Below are 18645 nucleotides of genomic sequence, written 5' to 3'. Positions count from 1 at the left end.
CGATAGCGATAGGTGAACAATCAGTCCTTCATCACTGCCAGCTGAGTCGTCCCTTCGATGCGTAACTGCGACCATGTTATCACCCATGGTCGTGGCATAATCAGCCACTTTAGACTAGGGCACTTAATTTGTGAGGTCGGGAGCAGCGGGGATCACCTGATAACACCATCTGTATTAGTGCATGTTTTTTTTTGTTTTGTTTTATTTCTCAACCCCAAACGCGGCGCTGGCAAGTCATCGAACCAATTCGGAGCGACTGGTGACCAATTGGGCCAAATCCTTTGCCAAATCTCCTGGAGACATGCGACTTGATTATTTGTGCCTAGATCTCATCGAACATATTCACCGTTTTCCCACGGAAGCGGACACATTTTTCGCTTAAGGTGCTGACGTGTTAAAGTACTTTGAGCGAGCTCGCTGCCAGTACTGCCTGGGTGTTGGCGCTTGTCAAGAGGATGTTGACAGTATACCAACACTACTCGCCTAAAAGCGAAATGGATGACCTCCTGTTCTAGAAATGACCAAATAGGGGGTTCGTATCGCATTGACGAAAAGAGTATCAGGTCTGCAAACTAATTCCCAGGGTCTTATGATATATACTTCCGTTTGTAGAGCGACGACTTAAAATGAGGAAATTTGATGCAAAGCGATGGGTCGGGGAGACAGGGAAGGACAAGAGGAAAGAGGAAAAGGAAGATCAACCAAGGAAATCCAAGGAAATTGCCTGGAAGAATTTAAATTACATCTTGTAACTAAATGATATGTGTACATATGTGCCTTGGCAATCTCAAGCGCTCTTTATTTTCCTTCCGTCAATTTGACCGCCCTCTTGCTTCATTCCATCTCTTACTCTCCTTCAACGTCGTCAGCGACCCTGTCTACCTCATTGCGTGACTACACACAGTCCCAACCGCCAACCTTTGGTGGTATGGAGACATCTTCCTATATCCCTACACCCCCTACAGTCTTCGGCACAGGGTATGTTCAAATGAACTCGATGACTCTTCCTATTCTTCTTCGTCCTTCCGCCGCTGTATTCTCGATTCTGACTTTTCGCTCACACACACACCGACTATGCGCCGCCCCGTAATCGAACAGGTCCAGGATTACTGTCGTCTGCGCCGAGGTAACTGCCACAATTTACATCGCTCCCCCCCTTCCCTTTTTCCTCCATCTGGCGCGTGCATATCTGACGAATTCCCACCCACCCACCCCCTTTCCACAGTGCAAGCGACTCAAATTACGATGTGACAGGCGCACTCCTTGCGCTTCCTGTGTGAAGCGCGACACGATTTCTCGCTGTTTCTATTTCCCTGGTGCAGCTGAGAAGATGTGAGCCTAGCTTATTCAAGTTCCTTCCCTTCCACTACATATGACGATCCATCCCTGCTCTTTTCAGTGATCTCCAAAGCGTGTTCAACCGGATACTCACGCTTGAAGGCGATTTCCATGCGTTCGCCGCGTCTGGTCCCCGGAGGGGTCCCTTTGACGAGTATGATCGAGTCGCACTGGCCACGGGCCCTTCAGGCAGTAGCCTCGTCGTCAGCATGGATGATGTGGCCAGTATCTGGCTCGAGGAACTCGACGTTCTCAAGGATATCGACCTCCGCGTGATGGCCCCCGACTATCGTGAACAGAGCGTCAAGATGGCCTTTCCGCAAATGGACTTGTTTATGGATCCCGCACACCCGGAGAACGGACCTTGCGTTACCCGGAAATTGGTAGACTTGATGCCGGATGAAGCAACTAGGGATTTCCTACTCCGGAATCTGGAGTCGACGATGCTTATGCATCCATGTTTCAATTTCCCTCAGTTCAGGAACCGCGTCGAGGCTCTGTACAACCCGGATATATGGACGGCTACTTCACCATCCAGTGAGCTAGACTTGGCTCAACCCGATGTTACAGGTGAAAGTGGGGATCCTCAACCTTCCACCACTTCGCCTCGAAGGCCATCCCTGTCTTTCTTTGCCGCTGCTTTAGCTGGATTGGCACTCGGTGCCTGTACTGCTATTGCTTCTCCTGGTCCTCATTCTTCAAACCCTTCTCTTCGTTCTCCCACCGGAAGTGATACTGGCGCTGCTGGCCTCGGATCTCGCTCTGAAGAACTAGATTCGACTTCCACACTGCCGCCGCCAACTCTTCCTACCCAATCATCCTCCGATCGTCCCATTCTCAATGGTTTTTCTCCATTACCGGCGAACGTTAGCGCGGATAGCTTTTTCACGTTGTCAAAGCAAGTTCTCGCCGTGTCGGAATGGAACAGCAATTATGACCTCGATTTCATAATTGCTGTCATTCTGAACGGCCTGTATCTTCTTCACGATGGGAAATCGAGCATTGCGCATACGATTTTCCCTTCAATTGGCAAATTGGTTAACATTGCAAAGATGATGGGTCTACATCTGGATCCGGATGACTTTCCGGGAAGATATAGCCTGTTTGACGCCGAGATGAGGCGCCGTGTGTGGTGGGATGTCTATTATTATGATTTGTGAGTTGCCGTCGAAAGAGGCTTTTTTTTTCCCTCCCCTCTTTTGTTGATACTCGTTTCTCATAGATTCATGTCGGATTCCATGGGTCAACATCCGCTCATCGATGATGAGATGTGCACCACGCGTCTTCCTGCTGATGTGGATGAGGAAAAATTTCACGAGGGTTCTCAGTCCTTACCTGCGCCTCGCGAAAGATCCAACTTCGCTTATTTCATTCAAAAGTGCCGGTGAGTGTTATTTGTTGCTTTTTTTTTTTTGCTTGGAACAGTCCACTTTGTCCTGCCCTTTTGGTTTTGTTTTGCACCCCTACCGTACACACACATATTCTCATCCCATCAACCGTGTTTTTTTTTTTTCTTCCCACTAGCCTTGCGCGGCTCATCAAAACAATGCGGCGTCGTTGGGTGGCTGAACAGCCTACGATGGAGATGTGGTTAGAAGCGGCGCAGGATTTCGAGTCGGAAGTGGTAACGTGGCTGGCTGAATTACCGCCGCAGTTTCGGTTTTCTCCAGTGCCGCAGCCGCCAGACGAACCTGAAAATCCGTTCGTCGTTGCTCAACGATGTGAAATCGCTGCTGTGGCCCATTCCCTCGTCATGAAAGCGTACTCACCCCTCCTCAAACGTTACCCCTCCCGACCCTATCAGCCGCCGTCAAGAGAAGCCCAACTCGCTTGTGTGAACGCGGCCCATATCATCGTTCAGGCATCTCAGGGAATAGTGAAAGCGTTTGGTGGTTCCAGACCCGCGTCATATGTCTTCTACTCCTTCGGTCGGCAGATCTTTGCGGCAGCGGCTGTCTGCGCCAATCTCGTCACTCATGCCCCGGGCGCGATCACTGCGGAACCGGCCATGAAAGATTTGGCAACTGCTCGAGAACTGATGAGGAATCCGCACGTTTCCGATGCGAAACGGCATGGATTGGATTCGTCTGCGCTCAATCCGGATAAGGCGTTGCGAGTTGTGGAATTGCTGTACGCTAAAGCGGAGGAGGCTTTGAGAAGTGGAGTACCGCTTTTGGGAGGAAGAGGAGGACATGGGGGTAGCGATGGAGAGCAACCACTTCCTGTAGGATTCACCCTTCCGTTTATGGGTGGCTCGTTGGCGACAGGCCCTGGGTTGCCTAAAGTTGAGCCAGCTAGTACTGAACACGGGGATGATGTCATGCAGTCTACTTCGCCTGTTCGTATGTCCTCGGGTCGTGGTAGATTACGATCTTCCGCTACTGCTAGCAGAAGAGGAGTGGAAGGAGCAGAGGAGAGAATGTTGACGAGATCTAGTGGTCGCGCCTCGACGCGTGCTGCTAGTGTTGTTGATAGGACTGAGGTCGCTTCTATCCCTCTCACTGTGAATGGGTCCAAGACGCCTAGGGCACGAAAGCCCCGAAAAACATCCGCATATCCTTCTGTCGGATTTCGTAATAGGAAGAATGGTCCTCCTACAGTGAAATCCTTAGCTATAGAGTCTATGGCTTCTGGTTCAACGGGTTCGACTCATCTTTCAGGTCCAACTGTTACGGGCGAGATCGATGCTCCAGGCGTTCCGAGTGGTGGGCCACCTCTCCCAGCGCCACAGCAGACCCAGCTGCTGCCGCCACCCCAACCGCCGCATCCAGGCAGCTTCAACATGGGACTGATTGCTATGCCGCCGACGTCCAGCGTGGGGCCCGAGACCCTAGTTGGCGTTGCCAGCCCATTCCGCCCTCCGGTGCATCTACCTCCTGTTCACCACGAACAACCTCGATCTCACCATGGATCTCCAGCCCCGGGCCCAAGATCGTCAATGGAGCGGCGTGGTTCGATGAGTTCGTCTGGATTCGATTCGGGTGCGTATGCGATTCCTTCGGATAGGCAGTATCACCACTATCATGATGGAGCTCCCCGTGGAACGTCATACCCTACGGAATATGAAACACCAACTACTTCCTCTACCAGTTCTGGATATTATCCCTCGTCGTATGGAGCTGGGGCGCCCACATCTAGTCCGTATCATCATCATCCGTCATCGGATCCCCATCACGAGGTATTGGGAACTACGATACCTGGGTCCGGAGGAAGAGGAACTCCCGTCTCTCGTGGTGGTGGTGCAAATTCTCCGTTTACGTCTATGGTGCCTCCCCCGCATGCACAACCCACTGTTCATCATTACCACGGACCTACTTTCGATGCACATTCGAGCGGTGGTCGACCGTCGTTGAGGTCGCCGCATGATTCTTACGGGTATAGTTCTCCTGGTGCTGTGACCGCGCCAGCAGCAGAAGATCACCGATTGAGGTATAGTGACGTTGATATAAAGCCTTCTGGTGTCACTTCATATGGGTATGAGGGTGGGCGAGAAGGGAGAACCAATATAAATGCAGTGGAAGGAAGCAGGAGTCATGGCGGTCATCATAGGTCGAGTGCATCTCCGCCTCAGGGCCAACAACCACACCATCATTCTCAGCTCCAGCAGCCGCATCCTCACCTTCAAACGCATCATTCTCATTCACAGCCGTACCAACCACATCAACAACACCACCAGCCACGCCATGTCCCAAGCTCCCCTGGACCCCATACATCGCTTTATGGAAATGGAATGCAGCCTGCCCAATCTCAAGGTGCTGCGACATCTCCTTGGAGTGAAAGCCCCGCGTATGGTACCGGCGGATCCTGGACGGATTATGGATTCTGAAACCGCCTGCTTATCCGTTACTCGTGACTTTTCCAATTTGCGTTCCCCAACCCCCCCTTTCGCACGAATAGTTGTGCATTTCTTTTTTGTGAAGCAATTAACTTTGCTCGGATACCGACCCCCCTCCCCCCTTCCCCGCCAAAAAAAAGGAAAAGTCCACGAGCCCCATCTTACTACGTCTATCCTCATCATTTGTTTTTCTTTTGGTTAAGCATCGCGTCTCTTTCCCCCCCAATTATTCCTCATATATCACATCGCATTGCATTGCTTTCACGATTTCTTCCTCAACTCTTATCCCTCTGTCACATTGCACATCACGCCAGTTTTGGCCTGCTGCGGCTCCTTTTTTTTTTCAATATGCTTTCAATCTGTACCCTACACATTTCGATCTCTTCACGCCATCAAAGATTCATACCTCCCTGATTCACTCCCCTGCTATCGTTGTTACATACTAAGTTTCATCGTTGCATTTTTCTCCTTGCCTTTTCTCTCCCCTCTCTTCGCCCCTTCCTCTTTTTCTTTCCATCACTATTCAAAAGGTTGCATTGCACGTCGATTCGATGCTCGTTCGATCTTTTTCACGACCCTTCTCAGTTCACGGTTCGCTCCCCTTGGTTTCGTTTGGCTTTTATGCTGTACATATTTGGAGGGTAGATTGTGTTGCTTTCGTTGTCAGGCGGTAGGGCGGTGTACCAAAGTTTGGATGCCCTACTGTCCTAAAAATCCTGATCATATAGGTATCGACGAGAATTAAGTGTCCGAGGCCGACCGACGTTTTGTCGATGCGGTTGTTCCAGGTTTGCGGTAAGCTTCGAGGAAGAAGCTTATTCTGAATTGAGTGTCTGCTTGGTATTAGGCCTTCAAGACTTACGGGCGGCCACTTCATCCGTGTCATGACGGGGATGCAGAGGGACGTACGTGTTCCTGCCATCGTTTTGCCACATATGTCGTGTTCCGGCTCTCTTCGCCGAGAAGTCCCAACCTGCCATGTCGGCGTGCGAGGGCGGAGTGTGGCGCCCCTATTATATGTTACAGGCCAGACGCTGATGGCAAGTAATGTGAATGTTGAAAAAGAATTTATTCCATGGATGGGCAGACATATATATATATATGGATTACAAGATCGAATGCCTGGGGTAAAAAAAAAGATTGGCAGCGCCACCCAATATATGCAACGTACTATAGTATTCGCCGGCCTACTCTGGTACTTCAACATCGACACACAACCCAAGCTGCGACGCCAGTGATACCGTATAAGAGTCATTATTCAATACATACAGCAGAAATGAGCTACCGGCAAAAAATTCCCGAATAATTCGTTTTGGGATTTTGTGCTACATACTATTAGTATTACTACTTTACATAAATTACATACACATGTACTTTGATATTCGAGTGTAGTCGCCCGAATGTCTGCGTTTTTCCAATTTTGACTATGCATGTGGGAAGTTGCATTCGTGTCAGAAGCGAATTACTACGCGCGCGCGGCCACTGGTAGAAATCAACATGAGCACAACCTGGCACCACGTTTAGGGTAGAGATGATCTTAGCGAAATGTGTAGCTGCTATATAGGCCGCTTGCGCTGCCTAGCTAGCTTAATTGACCTTGCATGCGCTTGTGCCCTATATAAAAAAGAAGCAATATCAAGAGAGCGGTAAAAGTTATTGGAAGAGACGCATGCATGCATGGTAACTACTGTGAGCAACCTATTGGGAATTTCGTGCACAAGTGGAGGTTTCCAACACCGTAGTGGCATAGTAGTATGCATAACTATCGTAATTTTCTGATAAGGGCGATGAGGTATCGCACCGGGTGTACGTGAGCGGTCAGTTACTGCAGAACGCGTTAGGATCCTGTTCATGGCAACTAAGCTAACAACTCATTTGTTCCATTTCAAATGTGTATATCAACTAGTCCCAATGCATTCGCGCCACTTTCTCTCAAGCAATGGAAACAAGCAATGGAAACCTAAAAAGGTATTATTCTGCAGTTGTGAAGCATTACTATACTGTGAACGGTCGATAACAATATGAGAAGCAAATTGTTGGTTCATGATTCTCGTTGTATTAAGGCCAAAAACCCCAGACCGCCTAATAATGCATATTTGAGTTGCGGAAAGTCGTTCTGTTTTGTTATGGAATTGAGTCCAAAAATAAATCATTGAGAGGGGGGGGGGGACGTACCATTGCTATAGTCACATAGCCGACGTATGGCAGGAACCTTAAAAAAAAAAGTGGGAGAGAGATTGATCAAACCTCCGTGTAGATTAAAAAATTATTAATCGGACTCACCCGCCGACCTTGCCAACCACATGCTTTCGCTGTAGCCATTGAAGTCCTTCGTACAATTCTAGGTCATCTAAATGATTGTTATCTATTTATTGGAGGAATCAAAAACAGGTTTGTTGTGCTCTTAGCCGAAGTGATAATATTTGGAGGACGAAAGGCGGCTGCTCACCTCCTTTTGTTAATAATAACTGATCTGTGGGATTCTCTCCACTGCGTTTAAAAAAGGGCGTCACAAATATGAGTCCCGGAAAAGGGAAGAAAAATAAAAATAAATAAATAACAATAAAAATTGGAGCAATAAATATCTCAGAACGTACGTTTGGTGGGTTTCAACAATGCGATGAACTATAGGAATATCCTTCCCGGGAACTTTGTAGACAGTGATTTCGCCAACTACGTAAGGCGTATTCGAGGGGTTTGTGAGAAAGAGGAGATCGCCGCGGTAGAATGCAGGTTCCATTGATCCACTACGAGTAGAAAAAAGGAGAGACGTGGGTGGGGTGAAGATAGATATGTGAACGTGTCAACCAGTGAAGCCAACCTATTACCCGACTGACCTTAGCACAACCACGATCGGGCTTTCAGTATTCATTACAAGGCCTAAGCCTTTCCATATCATGAGGCCCGTTGCGAGGACGCTGGCAAAATTGAGAACCTGTAAGAGAACCTAGTAAGCGAGGGGGGGGGGGTAAGTAGCCCTTAGTTTTAGATTCATTGGGCAACAAAAAAGGAACAAAGTTTCGACGACACGGGGGGGGTGGGGGGGGGGAAGGGATTTACATGGCGAAGTCCCATCTTCCTCAGTTGCTTGATCTCTTCGCCAAACATCGCTTGAATCGGTTTTCCTTGTTACTACAAGCCTTTCGACGTGGTTTTTGTGGCGACACGTGAACGTTCTTCGAAACAAATATATCATAACAGCGTCCCCTTTTCCTTATCGAAGAGGGGTCCTGAATCCTACTCTTGGCTTTAAGCTTCCGTGCAGGACCTTCACTTATTACATAGCACCCTCTCTACGTTTGATTGAGCTCGCTTCTTAGGGATCGATCGATCATTGAATCTGAATTCCTGCTCGCGTGATTACCCATCGTATGATCTATGTCACCATCCACTGGCACTGTAATCGTTAAAAAGCTATTGCCCATCCTGATTCCACTCGTGTCTTTTTACACCATCCTCTCATACGTTCGCAGTACCTCCTCACGCCCTCGTAATTTTCGTTCGCTTCTTTCCCCACAATACCAAATGTCTAGCTCTACCGGAAACCTCTCTGCTTGGTTGTCTAATAACAAAGCCAGATTCTTGGAGGACTTGAAGAAGGATGGTGCCAAGTCTTGGACTATCGCAATGGGAAACGAGGCCGGAGGTGAAGTCCAACTCAATTCTGAACTATTGATCGATGATTTTGGGCTTGCTTATTGACTTACTTGACCTAACCTTGTTCACATTGTTTGGGAAAAAAAAAAAAAAAAAAAAAAAACAGATCTCGATTCATGCGCCTCGGCAATAGCTTACTCCTACTTGACTCCAAAGAAGCCATCGATAGGGTTGATCCAAACACTTCGACACGACTTGTACCTTCGCCCGGAGAACCTCTACGCTTTCAAACTCGCCAAGCTCGCGGAAGATTATAGCGATCTGCTCACCATCGATGACATCCCCATCCCTTTGAACGAGCTTTCCTCGTCATTTGCACTCGTCGATCATAATTCTCTTCTTCCTCAATTCGTTCGTCCTTTTGATTCTCCTCACGGACCGTCCATCGTTAATGGTATCGTCGATCATCATGAGGATGAGAATCAACATCTAGACGCAAACCCTCGCCGAATAGTGGTCCCGTTGGGAAGTTGTGCTTCCCTCATAGCAGATACGTTCAAGGATACGCTTTTCCCTGCTGACCCTACCGCCGCAAACTCTCTACAACCACCACCAGTGGAACTTGCCATCCTTCTTTTGACGGCGATTTATATCGATACCAACGGTCTCAAAGAAGGTGGCAAGGCAGAAAAGATAGACTTTACCTCAGCGAATTTATTGGAATCTTATGGTTCGAGCATTATCGTCGCGGGAGGTCACGATTTCGTCCTTCGCAAGGGTACGACCAAGGCACTGAAGGCATTCAAGGGGGACGTCAGTCACTTGAATTCGCGCGACTTGCTTCGGCGGGATTACAAGCAGTACGCGTTCACTTCTGCGGATGGGACGCCTATCAATGTCGGGCTTTCGACGGTCCCTCTTGGGACGAAGGCTTGGCTGGAAAAGGATCCGGAGGGTTATAGGGCTGCTCTAGAAGCGTGGGCTACTGAGCGCAGGTTAGAGGTCGTGGGTGTTCTGAACACATTCAAAAACCAGAAGGATCACAAGGAGCGTCAAATTCTCATCCTTGTTGGCGGTGCCAAACATGACAAACATGATACTTCCACTGCTGCAAGATTAAACGTCGAATCGCTGACCAACGCCCTCTCCGAGGGTCTGGAGGCGAATCCAAGTTTGCGGTTAGAGCCAGTAGACATCAAGGGCGATTACAAGCACATCAAGGGCCCTTTGGGCAAGCACACGGATCCGAAGGAATACGTTGGTCAGGTCAGGTTTTGGAAACAGTTGAATACGAATGCGACGAGGAAGGTAATTGCCCCTGCGGTCAAGGCGATTATCGAAAAGGGGAAGGGTTTTGCAGATTTGTCTGTTGTGGACTAAAATTTCCTTTTGCTACTCTGTCAACTCGTTCATGTTATGTAATTCCATAATTCGCCTCCCGATAGCTAGGAGGCACATTGCACATGAGGCGACTCCGAGTGAGCGTGCGCACATTGTCCTTTACAACGATAAGCAAGACGAATAACCGCAATTTAAATGAGAGGTTGGTGTCTGGACCTTGATTCTCGATTGCCCGTGTCACTACATATCATTTGTAGACAAGGAACCAGCCAATGCAGCCCATTTTCCACGAATTGAGCGGGGTTCTTGTTGTAACTCAGGTTATGGCACCTCTGAGATGAACTGTAATGTTTATACAAGAGTAGAAACAGATAGAGTTCATCTCTGCAGTCATGTGACACATAAAAAGAAAAGAAAAGGAAATCAAAACAAGAGGTAGATGTACTACAACAGTTCTGCCCGACTTTGATTCACCACCTCTGAACTACATACTGTATGTAATGATAGCCGAAATCCAACTCAGTCGGAGTAAATGTCAGCTCTGCTTACAGTGTGACCACAAGTTCCGGCCGCGCCGGGTCATCGACATTCTATATTTGGCAGGGGTGCACCAGAGCTATAGGCATCACCAACACAAAATTATGCTTTGGAGCTAATTTTGGAATGACAGAATTCTTGGCAAACTCCGTAATTGGTCCAACAACTCAGAACTCTCAAGCTGTAACTCCAAACCAATATTTCCACTTTCACTTGAACGACAACTTGTGGAGATATTGTGAAGGTCAAAACTAAGGCCATAGCATCTAGTCTATGCCCTTATGCTAATAGGGCCCCTGTAATGCCAACCAAGAGATCGAGGACGAGTGAACTGGCACAGCCACAACTAACAACATCCATCTCGTCCCCAGAAACATGGCATCCTTCCATGTGGGGGATTCGTTACCTCCTGGATTGCCACTTCCCTCGGCTCTGTTAAATGCTACTGACCTTACTGTCTCTACAAACGTTTGAGAACTCACGGATGAGTGTTGCCAAATCATTGCGCAATCATTGCGCAATCATTGCACGGATGCTTGCTCTCCAGCTCCACTAGGCAGGTTACCAGCCTCTATTAGAATAGACAGCTCCGCCCTGAAGAAATAGCTGTGTTAGTTGGTGTAAGTCTACCGCATATGAGCCATATGTGCAGAGAATGAGGGAGCATATAAAGTATCAGAGCAACAACCATCCAAAGTTGGGTGGTCCACCCTCTTGGAAGATGATATACATAACCATATGTAAATATATGTAGCTCAGACAATCACCCTTTATATAGCATCTATACCTTAGTATCTTCTTGGACTCTTGTCTTTCCGTAAGGGGCTTTTCCCTGGATGAGCTCCAATTCCATCTTCACGAGTTTCGGGGGCTCGACGTCTCAATACTGACAATCTGGGCAGCACTTGAGAAGGCAGGGCTATCATGGAAGAAGGTATGTCTCTAATCAGCTTATTTTCACAAGTCTCCTTTTATATTTGGTCAATATATATACTAGATGTCAGAAGCTGAGATCAAACGCAATGAGATCAAACGGGCGAAATACCTCTGTGAGGTTGGCCAGTATCGAGCCAATCAGTTGGTATTTGTGGATGAAAGCTCTTTCGACAAACGAACTATCCATCTTGACCATGACTGGTCACTTTGTGGCGAGCGTGCCACCAAATGGTGTTATTTTATCCATGGTCGAAGGTAAGCATTTTTTTGGTTTGTTTGTTGGTATGTAACATACACTATAAAACTTTCTATAGATACTCTGTACTTCCAGCACTTTGCATGGATGGTGTTATCTGGCTCAGTGTCGTTGAAGGCTTATTCGATGCCAAACGCTTCGCCTCTTTCATTTCCAGAAAATGAACGGCTACCCACACCCTCGTTCGGTTATCATTATGGACAATTGTCGGATTCATCAGGGTGAGGATATAAGGGCAATGATAGAAGCCAGGTATGCCCTATCATATCTGCTCTCGATCAACACAACTGTTGCCTGATGAATATCTTTTTTTTCAAGTGGAAAGTGCTTAGTCTACCTTTCACCTTATATGTCATATCCATACAATCCCGACCTCTGCTCTGGGCTCCCGGAACTCCGAACCTGACTTCTGGAGCCCTACTTCCCTTCCGTCACCTTCTCCTTGCCGACTCCCAAGAGGTTATCCCACCTCTGGCTCCAACACCACCTTCGGTCCGACTCTGGAACATTCCAGGTCCGACCCCAACCTTGACACCTTCCAGACGAGTATGCAACACCTATGCTCCCGACTCCGGACCTCCGCTCCGGAATCCTGTTTGCATCTCTGTCTCCGGAACCTCCGGTCTTAGCTCTGACCTTGGACTTTGACCCCACCTCCGCTCATACCCATTGTATTGGTTAGCTCATTCCATTTAATTACGTTTGCCAATATTCCGGAGTTTAACTTCCGAGTTCGGACTTTCCGGACTTACTCCGGACCTTGCAACTATTGCATTGCTCCATTTCAATTCCGCTATTCTCCCTCATTCCTATTTGGGCTGCTGCTTCCTTTCTATTCAGTCAGCTAGCCATTCCCCACTCCCAACCTCCTTCCTTCCTCCTTGGGCCTTGGCCCTTCATTCCTCCATTGAGAAACACCATTGAGTCAAACCCTTGACCCTCGGTGTTGTTCCTCTTTCCATCTCCCTTTGTCTCCTTTCGTCCTACCCTCGCTCCTTTTGATTCCAGACCCCTCCTTATATACAATGTACATAGTAACTTGTAACCTCAGTCCGAAATCGACCTGAATTCCCCCCAAGAGACTTTCCCTCTGCTAGATCTGAAATTAGGGACCCCCAGGACAACCAGCAATGGCACAGCGCTCCGCCTGAGTCGCTGAGGCCGAGGTCCTTCCATGCTAAGTCTCCGATTCCATTCCGGAGTCGTCCGAATCCACACGTTCTAACATTATAGCCTGGAATCGAGTCCTCTTTTCGCTGGGTAAAGTCCTTCACCCAGCATGATGAGGTGTTACTGTTATGTCAGGATAACACCCGGAATGACGCTGATGCCAAGGTCGCTGTGATCACCTGCCTTCATCAGTACTTCTCTTCGATAACACCCGAACTTGCTATTTCCTGGTTCGAACACTGTGATTGCATATGAAATATGGTTTGGGTATGGATTCAGTGAGACAGACCTCTGCGACTAGTATTAAGAGTGCGGAGATTTAACTTGACCTCTTCCTTTGAGTGCAACACAGTGGTGCATCGTAGTTGGCATGCTTTGAGGGACCCAGGGTAAAAGCAAAGGCCAGATGCCCAGAGATGAAACTAATCAAACGTGCCCCACTGACCTCTCGTCCTCTGCAGTCTCGTCTGCCACTGGTTCCTGCAGTTTCATCTCTGGGAATCTGGCCTTTGTCATATCCATTCCCGGCCATCGACTTCCAGTCCTTCCGATCCCTCCGTTCCAACTCCGCTCCTCCCTCACTAACCTTGGAGCCCCCGTTATTCCGCAATCCTCTCGGTACCCCTCAATGGTCACCACCCCCTCATTTCAATTTATTACCTACGCCTCCCTAAGTACGGAGCCCCGAAGACTTCTGGACAGCTCCGACGTCTGCTAGCACACCCCCGCCTCCGCTGGGCAATACACTCGCCTGCCCTGCAGAGTCCACCTTCGGGCTTATCCCTCCTTTCCGTTTCTGGGTTATCGCCTGCCTTTCCGCTAACCCCGCGAACCGACTCGTCGGTAATATTCAGTCGGCTAATGGTTAAACCCCGTTAGCTCCGCTCCGTTCGGCTCCGCCAATTGCGGAACCGTCTCCGCTGTAACCATATATATATCCCACTTGTACATAGGTTACGCCCCAGTAGAAAAATCAACTAGAGTTACCCCCCTAGGTTCTAATTGCCAGTCAGTAAGTTAGGGCACGGACGTGTCACTAGGCACAGCGCTCTTGGCAGAAGTCGCTGAGGCCAAAGCCCTCCGTTACGGAGACATCTCCTCGTCTCAAGTCTGGTCTCTGACAGCCTTAAGGAAGAGGTCAAGTGTAGAGAGGTGAAATCTCCACACTCTTACTACTAGTCGCAGAGGTCTACTGCCTCCAGCGCTGCTTTTCCCCTGCTGGTATGACTTCAATGCCCTTTCCGTTATCTCTGTTAACCTCAACTTCCACCGGGAAGGATCAAAGTATCCTTTCCTGTGAGGATTCTACTCATAAATCTCCGGGTCTCCTGTAGGTTTGTTCTTAAACCTACCAAGTTCTCCATCTGATCCTAGGTGCGTGATCTCATGCCTATAATCGCAGGACAGCACATCGTCTTTTCTAATTCCTCTTCTTCGTTAGGCTTCACGAGGTCAGGCCTGGGATGACTAGGCCGAGTAAGCCTTGTCTTTCCAATCTTCTTCTGCAGCTTCCTGGTAGTCCTTACAGGGGTCTAACCTTGGCGTTATTGGCACCTGAACCTCTTCTTTCATGTGTCTCATGATGCATAAAGCCAAAACCCAATTTGGCACAGTTTGCTAGGTATGTCATCTCATGTGTATCTTCCACAGTTTGAAAATGCTTGCTCCCGGAATTGGCAGCCATAGAGTCATGATAGAGAGGTTGGAGTGTAGCGCATCTGTGCAGTCGAGCATTTCTAGCCAGGTGTCCACTGTCATATGACCTCTAGTGCTACCCAGATATGTGGATGAGCCACGATTGAGGGGGCACAACCTGGGTTCTCTAGTAGGCATAGCCTGCTCATAAGCTTAGGCTTAGCAATGAAAGGGGGTCAGATCGCCATCCATTGATCTTGCTTTTCTCTGTGATCGCTGCTGCTGGGGTCAGATCGTTGTCATTCGATCCCCTTTTCAATCTTGCTTTTGCTGCCGCTTCACTGCTGTTCTTCGTCTCTCCCTCGCGTGTGCATCTAGTTGTCTGCTATACCTTTTCGTGTATACTTGTACCACGGGTCATGCATCCCTAGCCTTGCTGCAAACTTGATTCGATCATTATGGCTGTTCCCACTGTAGGAGAAATAATATTCAAAGAATAAAACAATGATCTATCAGAATAGTCAACAAACAGGTGACAAGTTCAGACGTTTAACAGATCTCATGATCTTTATGAGACTGGACAGACATTAGAAGATCATTATAAATTATCTACACCCATGTAGCATGAGATTTAATCTACTACAAGCATGCCTAGAACCTGGCATAGGTGTAATATTCAAAGAATATATCCCTACAACAAGAAAATAGCACATAGATGTGTCATATCCACCCCTGGCCATCGACTTCCGGTCCCTCCGATTCCTCTGGTCTACCTCCACTCCTTCCTCACTAACCTCAGAGCTCCCATATTCCGCAATCCCCTTGGTACCCCTTGATGGTCACCACCCCCTCCTTTCAATTTATTACCTATGCCTCCCTAAGTACGGAGCCCTGAAGACTTCCGGACAGCTCCGACGTCCGCTAGCGCACTCCCGCCTCCACTGGGCAATACACTTGCTTGCCCTGCAAGCTCACCTTCGGGCCTATCCCTCCTTTCCGTTAACCCCGTAACCCGACTCGTCGGTAATATTCAGTTGGCTAATGTTTAACCCCATTAGCTCTGCTCCATTCGGCTCCGCCATTTGCGGACCCGTCTTCGCTGTAACCATATATATATCCAACTTGTACATAGGTTACACTTCAGTAATAAAATCGACTAGAGTTTACCCTTTTCAGTTCTGGTGGCCAGTTAGTAAGTTAGGGCACGGACATGTTTACTAGGCACAGCGCTCTTGGCATAAGTCGCTGAGGCTGAAGCCCTCCGTCATGGAGACACTCTTTCGTCTCGACCTGGTCTCTGACAGATGACAGAATAAGAAGGAACATTGGGAAAGAAATGTAAATATCTCAGGAACCAGTGAACTTTTGACTGTAATCTTTTTACCATCTGAAAGGACTGTTTCTAAACTTTATCCACGGTTTTGTTTCATTCTAAAAGCTTCAAAACTGACGGAGATATTGCTCAAACAGCGAAACACCTTATAATTCATATATATTTATTTGCTAATTCTTATAAAAAGTAATGTGACTCAAGGGAAATATATTGGCGCCCAAAAGTCTGGCGGACCGAATACCATATGACACAGTATTCCCCGGCGCGGGCGGACAGTTTTTGATCACATCAGAAGAGGAGAAAATGCTAAAAAACCGGATCTTGTATATTTTCCCATGATTCATCAAAACTTTTTGATTTTAAGCTCAAATAAATCGGAACAAAGGAATGATTGATGATCTGGATCTCGGATCATAAGCACAAAGCGACCCAGAAGTCCGCGGATCAGTTAATTAATTGGGAAAGCTCTAGAACATTAGTAATGATGCGGCTTCACAAAAAGGGGTGAATTAGAGAACAGTCTAGAAAGTTCCTTTATAGCCGAGTCATTTCTAAAGATAACCGTTCGTAATTAAGGCAGTGTAGAGCATAGCTTCAGCGCTACAAGACCCCGCTAAGATCGGCCCAAAAGACAAAGAACTGAATTACTTATTGCTGAGTCATGTCCTAAGTCCATTATTAAGCTTACACAGCCCAAGCCCCTATATCATTCTAGAACTATCTATAATACAAATGTAGCACATGTAACTAGTGCGAGGTGTGGGAGTAGAGAGGCCTCTGAAAAGCATAAAAGGCCGCTGCTTCTGCCCCCTCTCAAACCTCAGGTAGAAATAAAAGTTTAATTCTCCTCACCAGTGGTTGGTTCGTTTGCTCCAAAAGATAAAAGCAAATATTAGTTGTTAGCTAATATAAAACTAACATGTCATATCCCGGAATCCCAACCCCGCGCACTCCCACCACACCACACCTTCCTAACAACTTCACCATCCCCTACACCATGCCTCCCCACTCCCCAAGTCACCTTCCCTCCTGACTGTTCTCAGCTCCGGTCTGGTTGTGGCACACCAAACCTTGGCCACTCCCATCCCGGAAGCTCGGTCCCGAGTTGGAACATTCAGAGACCCCGGATTTGCTCCGATATCCCGACGGACCTCCGACATCCCGTGACATGCCCTTAAACCTTTCCTCCACCCATTTCATTTATTTGAGTCACCTAACATCCTTCGGATACGCAACTCCGCTTTCGGAGCTACCCGCATCCTTCGGTGATCTCCCTCACGTTATCACTTATTAGTCACCTTCTATTCTTAGCACAACTACCTTCTTCCTTTCATTCAGTCGGCTAACCCCCCTTTGTCCATTTGTCTTCCCCATTCATTTTCCGGCCTCCAACTCTGCCCTCCTTGGCCCAACACCTCGGTTCCCCGTTTAAAGATATCGTTCGGGACCTTTCGGTACCTCTCGGTATCATTTGGTACCTTTCGGTGTTGTCCCATTTGTCATTTCGGACTTTGACTAAAGTCCTCCCCATTCTCCTTTATAAATACCCATAGATTAGAACCTGTAGTTCCTCAGTTCTAATCTCGACTAAAATGCCACCCAAAGTCCCTCTGAGTGAATCCCATTCCTGTTCTACAAGACACCTCAGACATAAGAAATACAAGGACTAACTGAGACGTAACGGAGGCACAGCGCTCCCTCCGAGTCGCTGAGGCCGCATCCTTCTTAGAGCCTCTTGTACCATCCAGCAGAACCGGGCTCCCTGAGAAGCTTCGGTTCATACTGGAGCCCTCGGACCCCCCTCTAGTTGAGCCCCGCCTGCATTCGGACTCACACATTTACCCCTCTTCCAACCCAGGTTTTTGACATAACACATCACTCTAAGCATAAGTTAGGGTCAGTTAGACACAGCTGAACAAAAGTGTCATAGTGAGAATTAGTGAGAATTTGGTGGAGGGACTTCTTAATTGAATAATCTCTCAGCAATACTTGGTTATCACACCACAGGAGAAAAGTGAGCGATCCTGAACCTGCTAGATAACTAGCACACACTCTAAGCGATAGAAAGAGCAGTTTGGTCACTCCTGTATTGAGTAACATTTATTGCGGAATTATTTTATTAGTAGTTTTCCTTCAGTAAATTATCAGGAAAATCACGTCCTACTGAAAAGAGGTGTAATATTGACTAGAAATCATAGTAAAGTCAATATAGAATTTTATCCATAGACAATCTATACGTCAGGTGAGATCGTTGGGGGGTGTTTATTGTTGTTTAGACAGTGAACAATTATATATTTGGCAACCAAAACACAGTCAGTACACAAATCAGCACAAACTCTAATATCGTTATTGGATGTAGGAAACTGGTTACATAAGGTGATCCAGCTCCGCTCCTTCACCGCTAGCTTCCTAGTGCATTTTTACTGGTGGTTCTGACACAGTAATCGCTGCCATTGGTTTTACTGAATCACTTACGGATATTTTCACAATTGCCATCACAGGTTGGAATGATCAAGTGGACCTACACTCTCTGTGGAATGCTTATCCTTGTACGATGATGCATGCTGATGTGTCAGATTCTGAACACAATAGACAGTTGGATACAAAGTTACTCCTTCCTGACATGCATGACTCCGGGATGAAGTCATCGAGAACTGCTACCATGGG

At 47.7% G+C, this 18645-nt stretch overlaps 4 protein-coding genes across 4 annotated transcripts; 3 read left to right on the top strand and 1 right to left on the bottom strand.

The window, feature by feature from the left end:
* Positions 1 to 1730: 1730 nt before the first annotated feature.
* On the top strand, positions 1731 to 2726 carry EI90DRAFT_2911917 (uncharacterized protein; the record flags this gene model as incomplete). Its single annotated transcript, XM_039054438.1, has 3 exons — positions 1731 to 2004; positions 2113 to 2494; positions 2561 to 2726. 3 exons carry the CDS (start codon positions 1731 to 1733, stop codon positions 2724 to 2726), a joined length of 822 nt encoding a protein of 273 aa, XP_038919086.1.
* A 102-nt stretch (positions 2727 to 2828) lies between these two features.
* EI90DRAFT_154962 (uncharacterized protein) lies at positions 2829 to 5555 on the top strand. Its single transcript, XM_039051898.1, has one exon. It carries the CDS (start codon positions 2885 to 2887, stop codon positions 5162 to 5164), a length of 2280 nt encoding a protein of 759 aa, XP_038919085.1. The 5' UTR covers positions 2829 to 2884; the 3' UTR covers positions 5165 to 5555.
* A 1659-nt stretch (positions 5556 to 7214) lies between these two features.
* On the bottom strand, positions 7215 to 8281 carry EI90DRAFT_3144652 (uncharacterized protein; the record flags this gene model as incomplete). Its single annotated transcript, XM_039065173.1, has 7 exons — positions 7215 to 7289; positions 7349 to 7385; positions 7457 to 7538; positions 7623 to 7663; positions 7771 to 7920; positions 8011 to 8120; positions 8234 to 8281. The coding sequence occupies 7 exons, from the start codon at positions 8279 to 8281 to the stop codon at positions 7215 to 7217; spliced, it is 543 nt and encodes a 180-aa protein (XP_038919084.1).
* A 417-nt stretch (positions 8282 to 8698) lies between these two features.
* On the top strand, positions 8699 to 10150 carry EI90DRAFT_2911431 (uncharacterized protein; the record flags this gene model as incomplete). Its single annotated transcript, XM_039054422.1, has 2 exons — positions 8699 to 8819; positions 8937 to 10150. 2 exons carry the CDS (start codon positions 8699 to 8701, stop codon positions 10148 to 10150), a joined length of 1335 nt encoding a protein of 444 aa, XP_038919083.1.
* Between the last annotated feature and the right edge of the window lie 8495 nt (positions 10151 to 18645).

The sequence above is a fragment of the Cantharellus anzutake genome (assembly GCF_015039405.1).
Source record: "Cantharellus anzutake strain C23 chromosome Unknown EI90scaffold_11, whole genome shotgun sequence".
In the NCBI taxonomy this organism is placed as follows: Eukaryota; Fungi; Basidiomycota; class Agaricomycetes; order Cantharellales; family Hydnaceae; genus Cantharellus; species Cantharellus anzutake.
Note: the sequence above shows the minus strand (reverse complement) of the source record. Positions and strands in the feature narration are given on the sequence as shown.

Bases quoted from the DNA above. Each gene is read 5' to 3' on its own strand.
- EI90DRAFT_154962 (XM_039051898.1), top strand. From the start codon at position 2,885: ATGCGGCGTCGTTGGGTGGCTGAACAGCCTACGATGGAGATGTGGTTA.